Source organism: Necator americanus, chromosome I (assembly GCF_031761385.1).
Source record: "Necator americanus strain Aroian chromosome I, whole genome shotgun sequence".
Taxonomy (NCBI): domain Eukaryota; kingdom Metazoa; phylum Nematoda; class Chromadorea; order Rhabditida; family Ancylostomatidae; genus Necator; species Necator americanus.
The window spans coordinates 10,753,737-10,775,037 of NC_087371.1; the positions used below are offsets into that span (position 1 = coordinate 10,753,737).

The window sequence follows — 21,301 nt, forward strand, 5'->3', positions numbered from 1 at the left end:
TACATGATTTATGGTAGGAGCGACCCAATCGTGACTTTTAGGCATCACTTCTAGGCGTTTAAGTTCGACCACGATGATTAAGGGTCGCCCACAATCAGGAAAGAAAACTAGTTCTTTTTTTGTCCTAAAGCAAAGAGGACGCTGGTGCTGCGAGCTCATCTTCCATTTGTAGATCTAATTAACTTATACATGGTCGGGTTTACCTCATTGTAAACACATATTTTCATTCTGCCTTTCTGTTTTACAAATCTACCCTATCTATACTGTCACCTTTTCCCTGCCTGTTGATATTTCTTTTTCTCTCCCTCGATATAATACGAGGTACTCGCTTCTGGAGGAACAATGCGGAATTATCGTTTCGTTAACTTATCATTGCCGTATCATAGATATTTGATTCTCTGAGAAATCACTCATATGATTCATGTAAATAAAAGAAAATGGCTGGAAAATTATGTTTGCTTTAGTCTTGAATTATTCCAAAAATTTTGCTTCAATAAGCATCGAATGGTACAGAACATAAGTTCCACATACGTTTATCACTGCTCCAAGAATAACGACTTTCTTTTACAATCTCGTTAGTTAATAGATCACTATTAAATAATACTAGTGGTGAAAAATATGCTTATTTATTGACGAGGAATCTGTGTACTCTCACAACATTTTGTACCCGTTTCACATTTTCGACTCAGATCGTTGTTGACTATAGGAGGGAAAAGATAAAACTAAAGTTTGGAAAAATAAATAGAGGAATAAAAATAAATAGACAGTTAATCATCCCTGAAGTAACATTATGCTTCTAAACGTGATTATTTGGAGTGAACTCTAAGTTACTTTCACTCGGGGAGGAGTCCACAGCTGATGATCGATCGGTGTTCACTCGTCCCGCTAAGTCACGGATTGTACGTGTCGATTCTTCAATGAAGGACCTCATCGACTGATACATTCGAGCCTGTTCCTCGAAGGCGATGCGTTGAGCCTAAAGAATATCTTGTCTTTTGGCTTAGGTCGAGTGGTATCATAGCAAAACAGCTGAGAGCACAACCATCCAGAAAGTCATTTCAACGAATCAGAAAGTGCTAACAAATAAGCATGCGTTTTACCTTAATCATCTCAAATTGTTCCTCCAAAATGGATGCTCTGCGACGGCTCGACTTTTTTCTTTTAACTGGTCTGGTCTGTTCAGATGTGCAAGAAGAGTCGTCGCTGTCGATCTAAAGAAATGTATCGACTAAATTAGTTGTAGAACTTCCTTCCGGGAAAGATAAAAGTTTAGTATAAAGAAACTGAATTCGCCCCTTTAAAAGACAAGTACTTAACATCACTATCTGAAAACGATATAATTGCAGCTAATGCGCTTGCAATTTGCGTTTTTTTTTTTTTTTGAGAGAGAGAGAGAAAAAAATTCACTGATTAGACAAGATAAAGGTTAAGGAGACAAATACACTTAAAGAAACAAATTCCCAAACTCTAACGGATATTAACAAAAGAGAAAAAATTACAAAATGCAAGACCTTACATTATCATGCTTCGAAGACGATTTTTCATGCGTTGAAGAGTTGGGTCCCATGGATGAAAGAAGACGGTGAATATTAAGGATATTACTGCATTCTTGGTAATTCTGCATCTAAACATATAAAGTACACTGCAAAATACTCATCAAATTTACGCTCATACATTATATGAAAATCAAGTCAATAGCTGCCTCAGAGAATTCATTTTTCTGAAAAGCAGAATGGTGCCCATTTGTCGGTTCGAAAATTTTGTGATTCATTTGTAATCGCCCAAATTGCCCAACACAGTCAGAAATAACGAAATGCAAAGTACTTAGCACGTTGGAGACGAGCCATTATTTCATGACCGTCCCGTGGGACAACACATTTTTCTTTTTTGAAAATTTGTCAACTTTTAAATAAATGATTGATTATGATAAAAAATATTAAATAAACGTTATAAGAACTAGAATTAAAAAACGAAAATCCAAAAATATCAAATAATTGGTTTAAAAAATCAAAAAAATTTAGATTAGATATTAAAAAATATATAATAAAAAACTGAAGTTAACATTACAAAAAATAATTAAACAAATAATTTTAAAAAAACGAATAATTTAAAAAAAGCAAATAATTAAAAAATATTTTGAAAATTAAGATGGTCTAAAATTGAAAGGATATGTTAAAATTGAAAAATCCAAAAAAAAAAAAATAAAAAATTAATCAAAATAGAAGGACAAGAAGGACATTCATATGCCATCTACCAAACATGATGCCGGCTTTCATCCAAACGACAAGCACTTGGCTGTTGCTGAATATAACACGATGAAAGGATTCGTTGATCTCAGCGACCAGGTGGCTGCCTACACTCCGTTTGTAAGGACAGCCAAATGGTATATTCGGCTGTTTTTCTCATTTCCTAACCCAGACTGCCTTAGTCAACGTTTGATTTTTGTATTGCGAGAAGGTCAAGAAAATCAGAATCAATTACTTCATCAGCATCTTTCGTCCTTCGATCAGCAGTTCAAGATCTCGCAAGCGGAGGCTGGCGTCTGATCCACCTGCAAAGGGTAAGGACGGACGGTTTTGCTCTGACTGCTACAACTCGATCTCTGCAACTTCAGGCAGATCGACTTCAGGAACATGGCTAAGAGAACTAGGGCTAAATGCATTGAGTGCAACTATTTTTTCTGCTTAGATTGTTTCCAAACAACCCATAATTTTTTTATTGTTGTAATGAATGTCGTTTGTAATTGATTGTAATTGTTGGTGAGAAATAAAATAAATATAAATATAAATAAAACTTGAAATTAAATGGACAGTCGGTCGATGCCAACATAAGATACTTCTAAGTCTAAACTGATTATTTGAACAGAAAACAAAACAATCGCCCACATTTTGACTAGAATAATATACTGTCGCGCAGCATTGCGCGACGTCGTCCCACGAGATAAACTATAGTGGGGTTAAAACTACATGAAACACGGACATTTGCGCAAGCGGCTGCACTTAAAGCGGAGCGGTGGAGATGGGATTGTGTAAGGATCCACACACCTCTGCAGTTCGTCTCTCACCTCGATTCCAACCGCTGTCTCCACTGCACCGCTTTCAAGCGCGGCCGCTTGCGCAACGGTCCGTGCTTCTTGTCGTTTTGACCCAACTATAGCTGTTGCGCACCATTGAGCGACATAGTCGTCAACGTGTTAAATCAGAAAGGAAGAATATAAAGGAACTTGGGAAAAATAGAGGAGTACCAACCCCATGTTGTTGTGAAGATAATTCTGATTTGACGGGTGGTAATGGACTATATTGTGAATCTGTGTGACAATGAGTTTGCGCTTCAGCGCATTCAGCAGCGATCCGATCCAGTACCTGAAAAATTATTTTTACTCTCTGCATCACTCTCGAAAAAAAACAGAATCAGATTACTAGAAATAGTTTTTCTTAGTGGTTCCAAAACCATTGCACCATTTCGTGGAATTAAAAAAAAAACATGTCGAAAACTCGTGCGTATAAATCTGCGCACTTTCATAGTTGATATATCTGCTTCACCCAGTGCAACTTCAATGTGCTTTAAAAAAGTCCCAATTTTAAGCAAAATCAGATAAGAAAATTAATCTTATTCCCCTCTTAATGGAAAGATCAAATATCCCAACCCGCTCCTACAATTTCATTGTTTTGCACTTGGCAGTGAACTAATATCTGCCAAATGTCACAACCTACAAACTACAACAGCACAAATTGATGTTGTAAACTGATGTATCTCCGAAAAAAGTCAATTTACGCATTTAGTTTGAGGTACTGAGTGCTTTTGCCGCTCTTTGCTAAAGGGTTAGGTCCAGATATTAAAAACAAGAATTTAATTTCGAGAAGCCCGGAACTGTCAACCATTTGTAAGGTAATAGACTGGTGCCTCGAACTAAACGAAATCAGTAGTTTACAAAACAAAGCCAGGTAATGAGCATTTTTTGCTTAAGAAATAGCATTATATTTGGGTTGAGTATAAGTTGGCCTGAATCTGCTCAAAACCAGTGAGCCTGCTCTAGTTAAACTTTCGAGTAGGCGCCTGGATATACGCAATTTTAGAGGCGAGTTCTGAAGTGAGATTCTGTCCGCTCCAAATAAGATATGCGTACATGAACAATGATTCCTAACAACTAAAGTAAAATTTTCGTATGCGCTAACAAATCTAGGAAGAAAACTCACGCTTGACACTGAGTCGTCTATGCGAAGGCTGGGAGAAGCAGCGGCACGTTTCCTAAATGAGAGGTCAAGTTCCTCGAGGCGTCTACTGCCAGGTGAGTGAGATCGTGGAGGTACATCGAGGTATGCACGAGCGATAGCAATCTCGTAGTCAGTCATAAAACCTTTCCTGGCAGCAATGACATCTTCAAGGGTCACTTCAACATCTGATGTGAGTCTGAAATAAGTTAAGACTCATTCATATACATTTACACATATACAGATATACATGCAAAATAAATGTAGGTTAATTTTTATATTCACAGGTTCACTAGCTTCCATTTCCTGTTCAATCACCTGTTCCTAACTTAGTACTAAGATGTTATTGATTTCATATGTAAGGACTGCACTTCAGAAGCTCCCTTAAATTATCATCACACGAATCTGAGGTGGTAGGGATTTCATGTGGAGTATTCGTATACGGGATCGTAGATTATGAAGAGGTGGACGATTCCGTCCATTTCTTGCTAATTGGCGTAAAAAATGGCACAGAACTTGCGGTGCGTGCACAAGGCTGGCGCGCTCCAGTCGAACTCCTCGTAGAAAATAGCGTGCCGGAACGCTTGAAGCCGTATCTTCCGGGCCGTTTTTTACGGCAATTAGGAAGAAATGGACGTAGTCACCCCCTCTCCTTAATCTACGATCCCGTATACGAATACTCCACTTGAAATCCGTACCATCTCAAATTCGTGGGGTGATGCCTTTAACAGAAGCAACTCATTCACGGCTAAGAGAGAGAATCGAGGAGAAACACTACATGCTAAAAAGAAGTGTATGCCTAAGTCATGAGCGCCACCACAACGCACCAGGTGCACTTGCATAAGCAATCGATGGAGGAAGCGGTTGGAATCGAGGTGGAACCATCGCGAACTGTAGGGAAAATGGCCCTCCTTCGATCCTAATCGCTACGCTTCGAGCGCAGCCGCCAACGCATTTGCACTGCATCGTGCTTCATGTCGTTTTGACCCTACCATAGAATGGTGTGAAATAAGCAGAAAAAGAGTTATACTATAACTATAATTATAATAATTGATTATACTATAATTATAATTATAATAATTATACTAACAGGTGATTATCTAATCGCTAGATGATGAAAACCGACTGTAAGATTACCCACTTTTCCAGGTTGAGTATATGTCGCACTCGATTCTTCTGATGCCGCCATACTCTTTTGATCTGCTCCAGGCGCAGATTTCGCTGACAGCGGTTCATAGTCGCCATATGTACTTCGTCCCATGCTTCAGCTCTATAAAACAATGTTAAGAATTATACCACAATGAAATATTCACAATTAACACATCCTCCAGTAGCATCAACATACTTTAGCAACATCTACTGCTAGCCAAATCTGCTCGTGATACATCGAAAGTTTGATTAATTGAGAAACTGCAATACCAACACGTATCGAACGTCATGCGCTCTGTTAGGGAAACTGTATCAGCGGAATGACGTGATTCGAACAAAGCGCAAAGAACGTAAATAGCATTCCAAGTGCGAACATCAACCTCCGAGAACGTAACATAAAGGAAATGAATTTCAACGAAGGAATCCCTTTTCACTGAAAGAAATCGCCCAGTTTAAAGATATGAACGAAGAGTGAGGACAAATTGCTCACAAATAGATAACCGTCGTTAGTGTAATCCTTCGATCACTCCAAAGATGTACTGATTGTGATTTGCACATTTTTTTTTACTTTTACTGAAGCTTACTCAACAATAATAATCACACTCACAAGCCTCTCACACGAATGTTTTGATGGTTTCCATGGGAGATTATGCATAAGGTGATATTTAAGCTTATCTCTATCATATGTACTCGGTCACGCAAACGATTATTTCTATTACATTTCTGGTCTTTTGACACGCAACGCTGACTTTTTTTTGGCTATCCACAGGCATATTCCTGCAAACATCAGTGTGTGAAGAAGAAAAAGCTCACATTTTCGTACTACGAAGACATTTGAAACAAACCAACAACTTGCAATGATATAAAAAAAGGATAAAGGATAAAGTCACAGGAGTATCAATCCACTTGGGATACGCCAACGCGTTTTACTGCCATTCGTAATCGTTGAGGTTTTGAAACGCGTGTTGGCCTATACAATGACTTGCGGGCGCCAGCCGATGATCAATTCTGTTTTTATCCTCGTGACGAGTCTGTTACCAATTTATCGCCCCGGAGAGATGAAAGGCTTGGTTTGCACTAGGGCGGTTTCGAACGCTTGACCGTGTGCCTGCAATGGACCTCTAACCGACTGCGCCACACCCGCCCTGCAATGGTATAGTCATATTCAAAATCCACTTAAATTAATTTTGAAAAACAGTGAAGCAGGCTGAATTGGTCAATTTGAGCAAATTCCCAAGATTTATAAACTTGTCAAATTACTCGTCCATTCCTTGGGAAGTATGCATGAGGACGCTCATGGTTTGTAAAGACATCATAAGAAACTGCTCTGGCCTTACCCCCTGTGAAAAGGAACGCAATCTTCGGTCTCTGAATAACGTGAATAATCGCAGGGTAAGGTAACACAAGGTAAATGCCCTTAGAAAATATTCGTTCTTTTAAGGTTGATGTTAAGGTAGCTGTGACATTTTTCAGGACGGTAGTACATAGTAGTTTTAGAGCTTTCACGGGACAAAAGAAGTTTTTGTATAATTAATTGGTGAGCGTCGTATGCCTTGGGGCTTAGTCACGAGTCGAAAAATATAGCAATTTTGTTCAACGACAACAGCGACAACTTTCAACTATGCACAAGATCAATTTGTATCACTAAAGAATTTTTAAAACATCGAACTCATAGAAGGTTACGATTGAAGTTGAACTTCACGGTAGAGAAATCCTACGAAGAAAGTGCAGGGTCTTAAGAAGTTTTCATCTAAGCTCCATCTAAGAGCCCAAAAAATCGTTATTATATTAACGATAACAAAAGAAAAAAAAAACAAAACAAAAAATAAAGGAACGATAAATATAACTATAAGCATAACGCATAACGTAACCGCCTACCTCTTCCTGTTTATCTCAGTTTCACGTGTGCTGCACATGTCGAGGAGGATCTCGCGTCTTTTCAGCACCTCTTCACAAATGACTAGTGTGTGATCCTCTGTCACTCGTGGAGCATTGTGGTCATCTTTATGGACGAAGCTCCCGTTTTCCGAAGCGTTCGGGCTGACATTCTGTGGTTCATGTATAGGTGGTTTTATGTCCTCCGTCATGTCCTAAAACAACATATGAAAATGAGATATATCTTTTTTTCTGTTTGATAAACGAACCACAGATGAGAATATATGCAAACAAACAAAGTAACAATTAGTTACAAATTCTAAGTAGTGATTAATCACAAATTTAAGCAGCGGCGTTTTGATGGGGATGGTTTTTTGCTTACAATGTGTGAAACGAATCTTCGTTCCTCCCTCCGTTAGTATACATCTTACTTTAGTCTAACATTGTCATCCTCATCGCGTTCAATCGCCGAGATCAGTCTTCCAATATTTATGAGCGCGAATGGAACTTTCATTTTCGAGGAACGCGAATTGCACAAAAACCCGTGCCGCAGCCAACGTGTTAAAAAAAGTACTTTCCGCGGCAAAGGTATGTCCAACATGCATTTCTTTCTCCTGTAAAATTCCGGTAAATTACGACATCTCGTTAGGTTTTTAGTGACACCCGCATTAAGGTTATTAGCACCGTATATGACACATCCTGACAGTTCAATTTCCGAGAGTTATTGGATGCTGTAGGTCGAGTAATGCAAGATTCTTGCTGTTTGATGCAACTATTTGCGAAGCAATAATGCATAGTGAGTGATGTATCCAGGTTTTTTTTTGCTAAGTATAAAGGAACATACATATATAGTATAGAGGAACACGTTGATATACGGAAGTATCGACGATTAATGGATCTTTGCAAGTGCTTGTGATTCAACAGAAATGTTTCCTACCGCAGCTGTGTGTGCTGCGAAGATTAGTACTCTTCATCAGTTCAGGCCAAAGGGAGATTAGTAAATGTGGGAAATACATGCAGTATTGAGAAAAACGAACAGAGAACTTAGTAGTACAAGTAATAGATGCGCTAGTCAGAGCCAGTGCTCCTCCCCCTTCACTTCCGACGATTGGGGGATCTTCATCACTTGAGCTGCTCCACATGAGTTAAACCCCCCTTGAGGAGGTGATGAAGATCCGCACAATCTAGCGCACCTACTGTACAGGTACAAACAACGGCATGTCTAGCACGAACCCCAACACCAAAAGTTTTGACAAAAATTCCCTTCTTCCTGTAATATACACATCAGAACAGTGCACCTCTTAACAAATTCGCATTAAAGAGCCGAGTAATTTAGTCGAAATTTTTGTAATAAAGGACTATAAATTGTGTTAGATTGTCCAATCGCCAGATTGAAGCAAAACGCTAATCTCGACGGCATCTCAGTAACTTTTCAAGACGTGTTACTTAAGACAGTGCCAGCGCGTTAGAAGTATAATTTCCCCATGTTTTTTTTTTCATATTTACGCATTCTCATTCTCATAGCATTCTTATATCATTTAAACTGAATACTTTCCACCACATTACATTAAATGTCTATATCCGAAACGAGGAGGTAAGATAATACTTCCGAGAAATAAGCTATTCTCCCGAAATTGTTGTGTTGGCAGATTCAAAGGCAATTCAATGGTATCACACTTTCTCCATTGATTGGTGCCGCACCACAGAGAATGGCTTGAGTTCAGGAGAATGACATGCACGACAATACCATTGAAGCCATTGACTAGTGGTCGAAGTATCCTGTTAGGTAGCATTAGATCGCTTTCTTCTTATTTTCTAGGGGTTCCTAGGGAAGTCCTTGAGCACTCCGAACATTTCCAAGGCTCACAGATCACACTGAATCAAAGTTCAAGACGGAATGAGCAGATGATGAATTAGTTAAGACGTATCAGTTCCAGTATGGTCAAAAGTCAACTGTACAAAGTAGCGCATAATGTTAGCGGACTAAACGATAAGGTTTTTTGAGAACTGCACTGATACCGCCAAATAAAGATATCAGATTTGAAGTGTTTTGTTAAATAGGAGAATTCCAGCTAGTGATCCAAAATTAGAATTCAAAGGAGTAGAATTCAGAAATATGACTAATTATCCTACGGAAACATAGTATAACTTGAAGGAAAAAGTATGTATGTTCAGAGGCAGACAGCCAGAAGTTAATTAAAGTCTCTTCATGATGAATTAGTTGAAGATTAGAAGACTACATAGGATTGTTGAACTTGGTAGTGTTTTTGACAAATCTTGCTGATGGTGCGCTTAACTCCGGTTGATTCGCAATAAGACTATGACTAATAAATGAGGAGATGACGACATTCACAATATTTGCGAAGATATGGAGGAATGGAATCTGTCGCGGTGACACACGCACACACAGCTGACTGCATGACAGTTACATTAGCGTGGGACGCTGAATAATCCCAGAAGGGACGAGGTTAGGTCTCTTGGATGTCATCACATCAATCCGACAATACCGCTAGCCTCGGTAGAGAACGTGGAGTAGGGAGAAATGATTGCGCCGCGACCCATCACGTCGGCGCGGCGCAAACACGACAGGACACGCACTGAACGTCTCACAACACTCGGCGACCGCACGCTATCACGTCACGCAAAACGCCTACGTCTCCGCGCGTAGAGCACGCTCGCGGCATTCTCTCTTCGTACGCCGTACGCCCGGCTGCCTCCGTCGCTCGGGGCATGCTCGCGACACTCTCTGCACGGGCGGTACCGCGTTCCCCTATTGCACCTGGCAACCTCGCATTATCTCTCATCACCGCCGCTGTCCTCATGGGTCACCACGTCATCAGCTGCTGCTATACATATATCGATGTGTTGTCGCAGCTTCCCCAATTGTCATGGCAATTCTCATGCACAAAATGAACGTGGACAAGCAAGTCGCACAAGCAGTTTGTCACCGCTATGGAACCTGCATGATTTCCGTCTTCTGTTGGTGTCCTTCGCATTTTCGTGGAGGCGTTCGCTAAGGCAGACGTGACTAACTAATGCAGTTTTAGCGCTAAACAAATACATGCTCCGCAGTAACTTTATGGAATGCGGGTCTTTTGTATGAGTAGTAATCTGCATAAGAAGCCTAGAAAAACCAAAATGTTCCAAAATCTAAAATCAAAAATGTGAGCTTACTTTCGACAGTGTATATATGCAAAAATGTAAGGGGGAATTCTCAATAAATGAAGAATGAATTAGACTAAGAGAATTTTACGCAATCGAGACTGAAACCAAACATCCCGCACACTAAAGCTAAAGGCAGGATATCATGAAACTGGTTAATTCGGGGTCATTGTGGCCAAATATAGAAATCGACATGTAGATTACGAGTGTGTGCGTTGTCCAGCTCAATTCCCCCTAATCGCCCGTAAAACCACATTGGTCCCGAGTTAAGTGAATACGCACCATGCTTGTGTGCGCGCCGCCTCCACGTGCGAGCGGTCAAAATCAATGAAGTCTTCTCAGCAGACTATTCACGTAGAATCAATGAATAGGCTGCTGAGGGAACCGAAGCGTGTACAATTGTGGTGGATTCTAAGGTACCTCGTAGAAACAAACGTTTCTTACGCCGCTTTTCAGGATGATCAGGAGAAATGGAGTGGAGCCATGTTCATACTCGTAATCTTCATTCTGAACCCTCTAGTTGTCCATAAAGACCCTAACATTGTTGGTTACGTGATAGGCTCTGCCTTCAACTGTGAAATTCGTGAAGTAGGCATTTCCAAGCTACATAGTTCGAAAATGTTCGTATAGACTCATATCTGCTTGCTCATTTCATATCATCACCTGATCCCTCTTTCTTAGACAGGTTAATTTTTTGTTTTGTTGTTTTTTCTTGAACAAAGAGATTTCATCCGCTCATTTGAGCAGAAATCTATGTAGTACACATAAAACACGAAGTGAGGAACTTTGCTACTGAAAGACTTAACTAAGAACAGGTGCAATCATCTGTCCTTCGTTAATATGTCTTTAACGATGATTAGAAGAGCTCGAAACCGTCTTTCTCATGTACTAGGAAGTGCTGCATTTTAAAGACAGATCAGGATTGAGGCGGTTGTTGCGAGATGAAGAAAAAACCCCTCGATGGAAAGATCACTTCAAAAAAAAACTTTCACAGGGAATGAACTATGGTATGCAGGAAGTAAGCTTCAAACAATGAAAAAGCGAAGCGGTAATAAGTCAAAACATGACAGTTGATGGGAATGAGCATATGCATGAAGCTTATGCTAAAAAAATGATCAATGAACTGGAGGAAATGATTTAATTGTGGAAACTGATCAGGGTATGTTCACTCGTTGTAAACACAACGCTAGAAGGATTATGAAAGAACAGTAGGTAGTAAGAGAGAAAGACTTTGCTGTAAAAAATGTTTCCTCGTTCAAGTACGTGACAGAAACGCAAAAAGAGTTATCAGTTAATTCATTTAACACATCAACGTGAGAATAAGCATATAAACCGATTGCTGTCGCGGATACCGAACCAAGGAATTACGAGCACGGACATTTCACCGTACTTGGACGCTGCACCTTCACAAACCCCAAACGATAGTGTTCACACTCAACAACTCAACGTAAGGAAGATGCGGTAAGCGCAGAATGAAGCAAAAGGCCACGTGGGCAAACATTATCTTACATCGAACTGTATCTGATCAAATCTAAGGTTGATATTTCAGGAATGTGTGTCCCTCTCATTCTATTTAAAAGTTATTGGTTTGGGCAAAAAGATAGTTGGGGGGGACACTCGAAGCTCTAGTCGAACTGCAACCAAAGCGCGAAAACCGTCCCTAGGGCACAAAAATCGTTCTTGAATGCGAAATGATTCTCCAATTTAGGAAGGGGATAATTCCTTAATCGAAAACACACACACACACACACACACACACACACACACACACACACACACACACACACACACACACACACACACACACACACACACACACACACACACACACACACACACACACACACACACACATACATACATACATACATACATACATACATACACACATACATACATACATACACACATACACACATACACACATACATACATACACACATACACACATACATACATACATACACATGCATACACACATATATATACACATACACACATATACACATACACACATACAGACATATACACACACACAATCAAAGGGATCTGAGATGGCACGGATTGAAATCCGTACCACCTCAGGTGGAGTATTCGTATACGGGATAGTAGATTATGGAGAGGCGTGTGGTTCCGTCCATTTCTTCTTAATTACCGTAAAAAATGGCCCAGGAGATGCGGCGCGTGCACAAAGCTGGCGCGCTCCAATCGAACTCTTTGAAGAAAATAGTGCGCCGGAACGCTCGAAGCCGTACCTTCCGGGCCGTTTTCTACGGCAATTAGGAAGGAATGAACGGAATCACCCTTCTCTCAATAATCTACGATCCCGTATACGAATGCTCCACCTGAAATCCGTACCATCTCAGATTCGTGGGGTGATGCCTTTAAGGACAACTTTTGTGTTCTTTGAACAATCTTTGCGCTCTAAAATAGAGTTCGATTAGAGCAGCGTTGAGTGCTCCCCCCCCCAAACTACCTTTTTAATTGCTTTGTTTTGGCTAGATGAAATAAAAAGTTGCAAGGTGTTATTACATGATCTCGAATAGAAAAACTCGTTGCTGCATAAGACACTAATTTGAAAGGAAAAAAAAGCTATTGAAAAATGAAAAGATTTATTGTCTTCTTTCAGGAATGTTTCAGTGTTCCGGCATTGAACCATCGTGTTACCTATTAATCTATGAAATAACTTAAGCTGGTGAGAGCTGTAGATACGCGAGGAGCACATCCACTACATTCAAGGGTATAATAGTAACGCGGGTATAATATTTACTAGTTTGAATCAATCGGATGCTAAAGGAGATCATCATTTTGTCGCAATCACAAAAAGCATTGTGCTAGATATAAATACACAATTATTGTGAAGACATTAAAAACAAGAAGAACTACATGTTTCGATGGTACGAGGAACGATTGAGGATTGTCATGGGACGGCGATGTGATGGAACGGTGAAGCTGTCACGCCATGGCACGAGCATGCTGACGTGATGCATCGCCGCCGTTTTCTGGAATGTGATGACGTGGCAGGGCTGGCGGCAGCAGCGTTAGCTCGGGCCTCTGTTGGGAGCGAACACTTTCAACAACACAGCACAACTGACACGTCTTCACGTCGGCAATCAGACGTTGTAGAATATCTGCGACTAAGATAATCTTAGTAAAAATTAAGTAAATGAATAAAACAGACTACCTTAGTAAGTCGTTGAAGCCCTGCTTTGTCTGTATCATCGTTGCCGTCTCCATCGTCACCAGCAGCCGAAGCCAAAGGAACATGTGCAGCGTGTTGAAGGTACAGAGCATGAGGAGACAGATCGATGTGAATGATAGGACTCGAGGACCCAGTCCGAACTGAAAACGAATAAATCCTTCGCGGCACGGCGCAAAGTGTAACATTCAAACGCTGCACGTGCACGGAATGTTACATGGAGTCGTGAAGCACGTTAGAAACAAATGCATTAGTTGTTTTTTCTCTTTAGTAAGCTATTGAAGATGGAAAGTCGGAAAAAGCAACCAGCTGGAACTGTTATATCTAAGTTGGACGCAAAATCAGTGTAGGTCTTTTCAGAACAGCCGAAGAAAATGAGGTCGATCAGGACTGGCTGTATTCGGCACAGTTTTCGGCCCAGAGTGCAAATAATATAAATTGAAGGATCGTTTATAAAAAGCAGAAGAAGCTACAGAAAGGAAAACATGAAACGAATCCTTTATTTTGAGAATCAATAGTGTGAGCCAACTCATGCATAGTCGGGTCACAACGACATGAAGCTCGGTGCAGTTGCGTAAGCGGCTGCGCTCGAAGCGGCGCGGTTGGGATCGAGTTGGGACTATCGTGAACTGCAGCGTGTAAATGGTGTTAGCAAGGCTCTCCTCTACACCCCAACTGGTAGGCTCTACCGCACCGCTCTGAGCGCAGCCGCTTACGCAATTGCACCGTGTTTCATGTCGTTTTGATCCAACTGTAGTATGGGAGGAAAACTATGACTGCATGTACGAAAAGATGGGATGACCGTCAGTTTTGTTCCAAACACTCTAAGCACAACTGCAAAGCCACATCTACTGACATAGAATTCCTTGAAAACTTGCTCCGGTTTCCGCGACATTTCCGTATGGCTATAAAGATATCGATCTACGTAAGATTGGGTCTTAGAATTTTTTTCCAAAGATCTCATTCTACGAACCTAGTAGTTAAAGTGGAGTCAAAACGACATGAAGCGCGGCGCAGTTGCGTAAGCGATTGCGCTCGGAACGGTGTGGTGGAATGTAGCGGTTCTGATCGAGTGAACACCCCTTCTACCACCGTTCATTGCTTAGTTCGCGATGGTCCCACCTCGATTCCAGCCGCTATCTCCACCGCGCCGCTTCGAGCGCAGCCGCTTACGCTGCGCGCAGAGTTCACAGCCGCACGGGCGGCGGGGCCCGCTCGGTCGGCTGTTTGGTGGTTATTGAGCGCGTGATTGCTGGCGCTCAATAGCCATCAAGTTCAGACCCGCGCGGGCGTGAACTCTGCGGGCAGTCCTATTCATCTGCACCGTGCTTCATATCATTTTGACCTGACTACATCGCAGAAGATCTATCTCTTATCTCTCATCCGTTGGAAAATGTTGAAAAAAGAAACCAGATCCGGCTGCACGCATTCAGGAAGAGAGCCTTTGCATAAGGAAAAAAAAAAACAAGAAAAAAGTGAGGATATCCACAGCGAGATTATGGACCCTCGTTCCACCTCCTCGTTCTCGCCAATGAAACATGGTTTCCCGCAGAAATGTTCACCAGTGTATTTTAATCCAGCGCGCCGCGACGCCTTTAATCCAGCGAACGAATATAATCGTGTCGGGACGCACTCTACAACAATGACTTTGTTCACATCACCTTCACCTAACAATCCTGCAACCCCTCGTATAGCCGCATCTTTGCAGTGGTCGTGTTCATGTTCTTCGGTGATACTTTCTGATTACACCTCATAGATGGAGACGAAACGTATTCGTGTTGGGGAGCAATGTATGCTGGACGAAGACATGCACACAGAGTTCAAGATGCACATGAAGAACTCTCTGAGGGAGGTTCCAGCTCGATGCCAGGCGTATGATCGAGGACGACCTGTACGTACGCTGCAGCCAACAAGCAAGTTAGTGACTACACCTTTGACTACCCTTCCAAAGCTGTTACAATCGAATCAAAACCACTTGAAGCCTGGTGCAGCTGCGTAGGCTGCTGCGCTCGATGTAGCGCGGTGGAACCAGCGGAAATAGGTAGGACCATTACTCGTCCCTGCAGCAAGCAAGGGTTCCGCCTCTATCTTAACTGCACTGGGCTTCATGTCGTTTTGGTCAGCAATGTCAATAAGCCTGTCTACGTTGGTCTTGCGGAATATAATATTGTCGCCAAGGAGAAAGGCCAGTGTTTTTTCTGCCCTAAATAGTTGGGACACTTACAGTGTTCTTCTGAAACTACCAAAAAGGGTTCGATTGTAACTTTCCTTCTGATTTGTTTATATAGTCAAGAAACGTGTGCCATGAAAGAATTGTCTTCGGGATCTTAAGCAGTTATATTTTAGTAGTCGATAGAATCGCCACCACGTTGTATATCGGGGACACTTCTCCGCAAAAAAATCAGAACTGTAGAACAGTACTTTCTACATTTAAAGTGCTTATTTTGACTGTGATGAGAAGTAGGTTCGGCGTTCATGAGAACCGATACTTATGTTTACTCGTGCGGCCGCGGCGCGCGTTTGTCTGCAGCCGAGCAGACGCACTTGCGTCAGTTATTGCAAGAGCGTAGCACTCGCCCATCAGTGCTACGCTCTTGCAATAACTGCAATAACATCATCGCCCACCCACTTTTGGTCGGACTTTGTTCGCTCTTACTCGAAATTGTTTCCTTTAGTAATCATAAAGGATAAAGTGTTTGGCGTTAATCAGTCCGCTTGGGATGCGCTCCCACGTTCACTTCAATTTGAGATTTAGAGTCATTTGAGATTTACGAACATGAAACTGGCCTGTACAATGACTTGCGGACCCAGCCGATGTGTCAAATCAGTGTTTCTATCCTCCAAGACAACTTTGGTACTAATGTATAGATCCCAGAGGGATGAAAGGTTTGGTGAGCACTAGGGCGGATTCAAACCTCCGATCTATCGTACAGCCAGCGAAACCTCTAAGCGACTGCGCTACACCCGACCCGCAGAAACCATAATCAAAATCATCAGACCGTATTTTGTGTGTATTGTTGTCATATCTATAAGAAGCAAGAATATTTCAGAACAATCTCTGCCTTTCTGAACACAGAAGGCGGCACGATCTACATTGGTATAGGTGACAGTGCTGTGATCTATGGAATACGGCTTACCGCTCCTATGGTTCTTCAGTTTAGCTTTTTTTTGTTTAAAAAAAAACAATTGAACATCTAACTACTTCAGTTTTTAATATATTATAGCCTAATGTTAGTTTTGTTACTTTCTTAACATGAATTTTCGGTTTTGGGATACAATTGTCCTTAGTAGAAGTGGCATTTTCAAAAGAGGACAAACAGAAGTGGTATGGTTGCGTGGTGCAAACAGTTGTGGAATAGTGAGTGCTACAGTTGATGGGGTCGCCCGCATAGATTTTTCGCTCCTACTAATCCCACTTTGCCACTACTTTCGATTTTATTTCTTTTGTTAGGTATCGTTTTTTTGGTCGACGTCATCTCCAACGAATTGATTGATTCAGCCAGTTAAAGGCATCACTCCACGAATCTGAGGTGATGCGGATTTCAGGTGGAGTATTCGTATACGGGATCGTAGATTAAAGAGGGGGGTGATTCCGTCCATTTCTTCCCAATTGCCGTGAAAAACGGCCCGGAAGATACGGCTTCGGGCGTTCTGGCGCACTATTTTCTACAAGAAGTTCGACTGGAGCGCGCCAGCCTTTTGCACGCGCCGCATCTTTCGGGCCGTTTTTTACAGCAGTTAGGAAGAAATGGACGGGATCACCCCCCTCTCTATAATCTACTATCCCGTATACGAATACTCCACCTGAAATCCGTACCACCTCAAATTCGTGGGGTGATGCCTTTAAGTTGATCGTTGTCATCAATGATGGTGGAAAATAGCAGTAGCGAAACACCCTGTTCAATACCACCATTATGCATTAGTTTGCTAGTAGTAAATGCTACATTGGACTAGTTTGCTAATAATAGTAAGTAATAACAATAAATAGCACATTTATGTTTATGAGTAAAGATTAAACGAGTGATGTGTGCATATTCAGTAGCTTCACAACAAACTATTTCTAATGAAAGGAACTTAATTTCAGAAAGACCATTTTATTCTCTCTCTAAATCACTGTATTTCACAGTTTAATCCTCCAGTCCCACCAGAGCTTGTTCAAGGTACACTGTGTTTTTTACATGTTATTGAATTGTTGCAATCTGCATTCATTTTTGGCTGGATTTCCGCTTCATTCTTAACTTTTTTTAGTGCAGTTTGTTGAGCTTGATGAAGTGGACGGTAACAAAAAGTCGCACGCCGCTCCTCCTGCTTCATCTGACTCTTTCTTTGCCTCTGGCGATCCTGGAGATAGCAGTGACGATAACAGCGAGGCTGAGTTTCAAAGATTGCTCACCAAGGTAGTTTCTACCAGTACACTGCAAAATTGTTTGTTTATTCCTCACTATAATGCAATATTTCTATAGAAATAAGTTCTGAACAGCTTCTTACAAAATTATGTTCCTGCTGTATTTTTTTTTTCAGGAAGGACCTCGCCACCATTTTATTGGACAAATTACGTGCCCATGCGAGTACACCGAACGTATCCTTGAGTCAAAACTCTATCTGGTAGTCGTAGAGGTACGTATCCTCAGAAGATAAGGGATTTCTTGAAATGGAAAGTAGTGCTAGCGAATCTTCTGCTTCCGTACGATTAACTATAAGAGTCCTAACAGTGTACAGTGTAATTGTCCCGATGGAAAACAGCTATCCATGAAAAAAATCCATCTTACCTTTGATGTTTTAAGCCTAAGATTAGGCTTACTATGGATTCTAGAGTTGTAAAGATCTGTTAAATCGATTAGATTATAACAAAAGTATATGGATCTCCGACTCATTTAACACTTATGATTACGTTCAAAGAGAGCTGAGCCCAGAGAACATCATTGATACAGAAATCATAACTTTCGGATTTTTTTTATATCTAGGAAGAAGTGACAATACTTCAGAGTTTTTTTCTTAATTTATTTCTGACAAGGATTGCTCTAAATACTGATGCGACGGTATTACTGCTTACTCTCTCAACTCTTTAGATCAACTAATTCAGTCATACAAGTTTTTCGAATCTAATACTTGATCAAAATGCACCTAGGTATAGTAGGGTCAAAACGACAGGAAGCACGGTATAGTTGCGTAAGAGTTAAGACTGAGTGAGGACCCTTGCTGACAGAATTCTTCGCTGCAGTTTGCGATGGTCCCATCTCGATTCCAACCGCTTTCTCCACCGCGCCGCATTGAGCGCAGTCGTTTGTGCAACTGCGCATTGTTTCATTTCATTTCGACCTGCTATGAATTTACAGCGGCTGATAACCTGGAATAGATATGCTCTGAAGATGACTCTTGGTACATCTAACGGAAAAGCAATTTCAAAAATATTTTTGTTTCTGTTTGATTACATTGCTAGCGGTAGATAAGGACATGTTTAGTTACTTTCTGCGGAAATTAAGAAGTGCATACGGTCGCCTCAAATCGTTTAGAAACCTTTTTTCTGTCCATTAATCTTGTTACGTTCTTTTCTTCTCTTTCTTTCTTTTTCTGGATATGATTCTCTCTGCTTATTTCTCCTGGAGGTTTATTCAGACCTGTATTTACTGTAGTCTTAGAAACTACTCGTTCGCTAGTTATTAATTTTAATATACAGTTTGTTAATCTCAGGTGCGCAAATCTCCTGACGGAACCATCTATCAGAATGAAGAAGGGTTAGCATACCGCCGCCGTTACGGGTCGAACCAGATGATGACCATAAACGACGTCAACGTTTTCATGCACACCGACCGCATCATAGAGTAGGTTAAACGTTAAAATTAGAAAAATCTCATAAAGTCTTGCTGTTCTAGCGACAACATTTCACCAAACGAAGGTCTTCTCGTTAAGATCGCGAGATATCTGCGCATTTTGTGAGGGAGGTGCCATTCGTAACTATTGGCTGTCATGGATGGTAGAAGTTGACTGTCTTCTTTTCTTTTGTATTTTTGCTATGGGAACTTATAAAACTTGTTACTAATAGTTGCACTGATTCCATTCTGATCAGGTGGGATCCAGAGACCGAAGGACTAAAGCTATACCAGTTTTCTTACCATTCAGTTGAGATGGTTATTTCCACTGTTCCTGTTTTTTCTTTTTCTTTCTTTTTTTGTCTGTGCTACTTCGTCATTTTTCATTCTGCTTATAAAGAATGGATTCTCCTGGATATAAAACTCAAAACCACATATGTAAGAACCATAAGTGAGATATTAACACAATGTGCTTTGTACCTCTTCATTTTGGAAACCTGACTGGATGACACTATTCACCCGAAACTAACACATCCTGTTCACAAGTAAAGAAGGTTAAAGTGTTAAAAAGCTGAAGAGGTGTAAAAAAAATGCAAAATTTTGAACAAGCAACAAAAAATTGGGGAGAAGAGATGATTCACCCATGTGAAATCGCATCGCAAGAGATTCGCAAAGAAACGCACTTATACTGTACAAGAGAAGTTTAGAAAATAAGTAATCGAGGTTCATAGTTTATAGTCGGGTCAAAGCATAAAGATCGGTGCATTCGCGTAAGCGGCTGCGCTCGAAGCAGTGCGGTGAAGCCTAGCGGTTGCTATCGAAAGAGGGTTCTTATTAGCACAAGCACAATTTGCAATGATCCCACCTCGATCCCAGCTCCTTCGCGTAGGCTTAGCCACTCACGCAACTGCACCTTATCGTTCTGACCCGACTATACCTAGCCATATGTGAACGTATGAGGCAAAAGGAAAGGTTGGGGTGCATTATTGTACACTAGCGGAAGATGTCACTAAATTATATTACGAATTATCCTCGCTAGGGAAATGAGCTGAAGAGTACTTCTTGTTAATACCTACAGTAGTAAAGTCTTATAATGAAAATCCGTACCATTCTTCCACAGAGTGAGTAATAACAAACATAAGTCCAAGATGTTATAGAATGTTATAAAGCTTTAATGTTAATGATACGGTGCCAAACCGAGATAACTACTTCTAGTAAAAGGTGAAGCATGGCATCCTCCGCGTCTAGTGATCTCCTCTATTCCACCGCTACCTCCCCGTTTCTTTTATATCAGCATGCGCTTATCATTATCAGTCCTCATCAGTGTACCGCTTCTTTACGCATTCACTGACAGCCGTTTGAATTGCCACTTTTTCAGTGTTTGTCCAATTGCTTCGTCTTTTTGCGGTCCTTAAACCTGTCGGAAGAGTTTTTATGAATTGTCGGACCCCCACCGCTTGACGACATAGCCACTACATGCCCGCCTCACACGGAAAGCCTGAGGGGTCTGTGCTGTTTCCACGGAAGTTATGTAGCATAGATCTTACCCTACTTTATCAGTTCCACAGTAAACTCCTTTCTTCCAAAAACCATAAGTTGCCGTTATTTTCTATAGATTCATAGGTTGCCGATATCTTTATCTTTTTTCATTTGCCTTTTTTGGTGAGGCAGGTCTAGTTTCACTATGGTTCCATAGGTTTTTGAGCAATTTCACACCCCAGCAAAATTTTCTTCTGCTACTACCATCGACACAAGACTACCGAAGGTAATTTCCCTTAACATTTTCCTTGGAAAGAGCCTTTTCCCCCCTTATCTTTACTTCCATTTATGTCTGCGCCCTATCTGTTAATTGCAAAGGTGATGATCTTGTTGACTTATCAATTTATTTAGGAAAT

At 41.1% G+C, this 21,301-nt stretch overlaps 2 protein-coding genes across 4 annotated transcripts; one reads left to right on the forward strand and one right to left on the reverse strand.

The window, feature by feature from the left end:
* Positions 1–796: 796 nt before the first annotated feature.
* Positions 797–15,025, reverse strand: RB195_005114 (uncharacterized protein; the record flags this gene model as incomplete). 3 transcript variants are annotated; one of them, XM_064177417.1, is made up of 9 exons in its annotated part: positions 797–976; positions 1,101–1,211; positions 1,517–1,624; positions 3,249–3,362; positions 4,197–4,410; positions 5,353–5,481; positions 7,239–7,450; positions 13,582–13,739; positions 15,007–15,025. In XM_064177417.1, the coding sequence occupies 9 exons, from the start codon at positions 15,023–15,025 to the stop codon at positions 797–799; spliced, it is 1,245 nt and encodes a 414-aa protein (XP_064034540.1). The 3 variants fall into 3 exon arrangements, with proteins under 3 accessions (XP_064034540.1, XP_064034541.1, XP_064034542.1); XM_064177415.1 differs by lacking the exons at positions 13,582–13,739; positions 15,007–15,025 and having other exon boundaries at positions 7,239–7,447; XM_064177416.1 differs by lacking the exons at positions 797–976; positions 1,101–1,211; positions 1,517–1,624; ... (3 more) ...; positions 7,239–7,450; positions 15,007–15,025 and adding exons at positions 13,511–13,528; positions 14,323–14,491.
* Positions 15,026–15,352: 327 nt separating this feature from the next.
* Positions 15,353–19,533, forward strand: RB195_005115 (uncharacterized protein; the record flags this gene model as incomplete). Its single annotated transcript, XM_064177418.1, has 7 exons — positions 15,353–15,513; positions 16,647–16,743; positions 17,681–17,756; positions 17,845–17,993; positions 18,118–18,213; positions 19,288–19,418; positions 19,470–19,533. The coding sequence occupies 7 exons, from the start codon at positions 15,353–15,355 to the stop codon at positions 19,531–19,533; spliced, it is 774 nt and encodes a 257-aa protein (XP_064034543.1).
* Between the last annotated feature and the right edge of the window lie 1,768 nt (positions 19,534–21,301).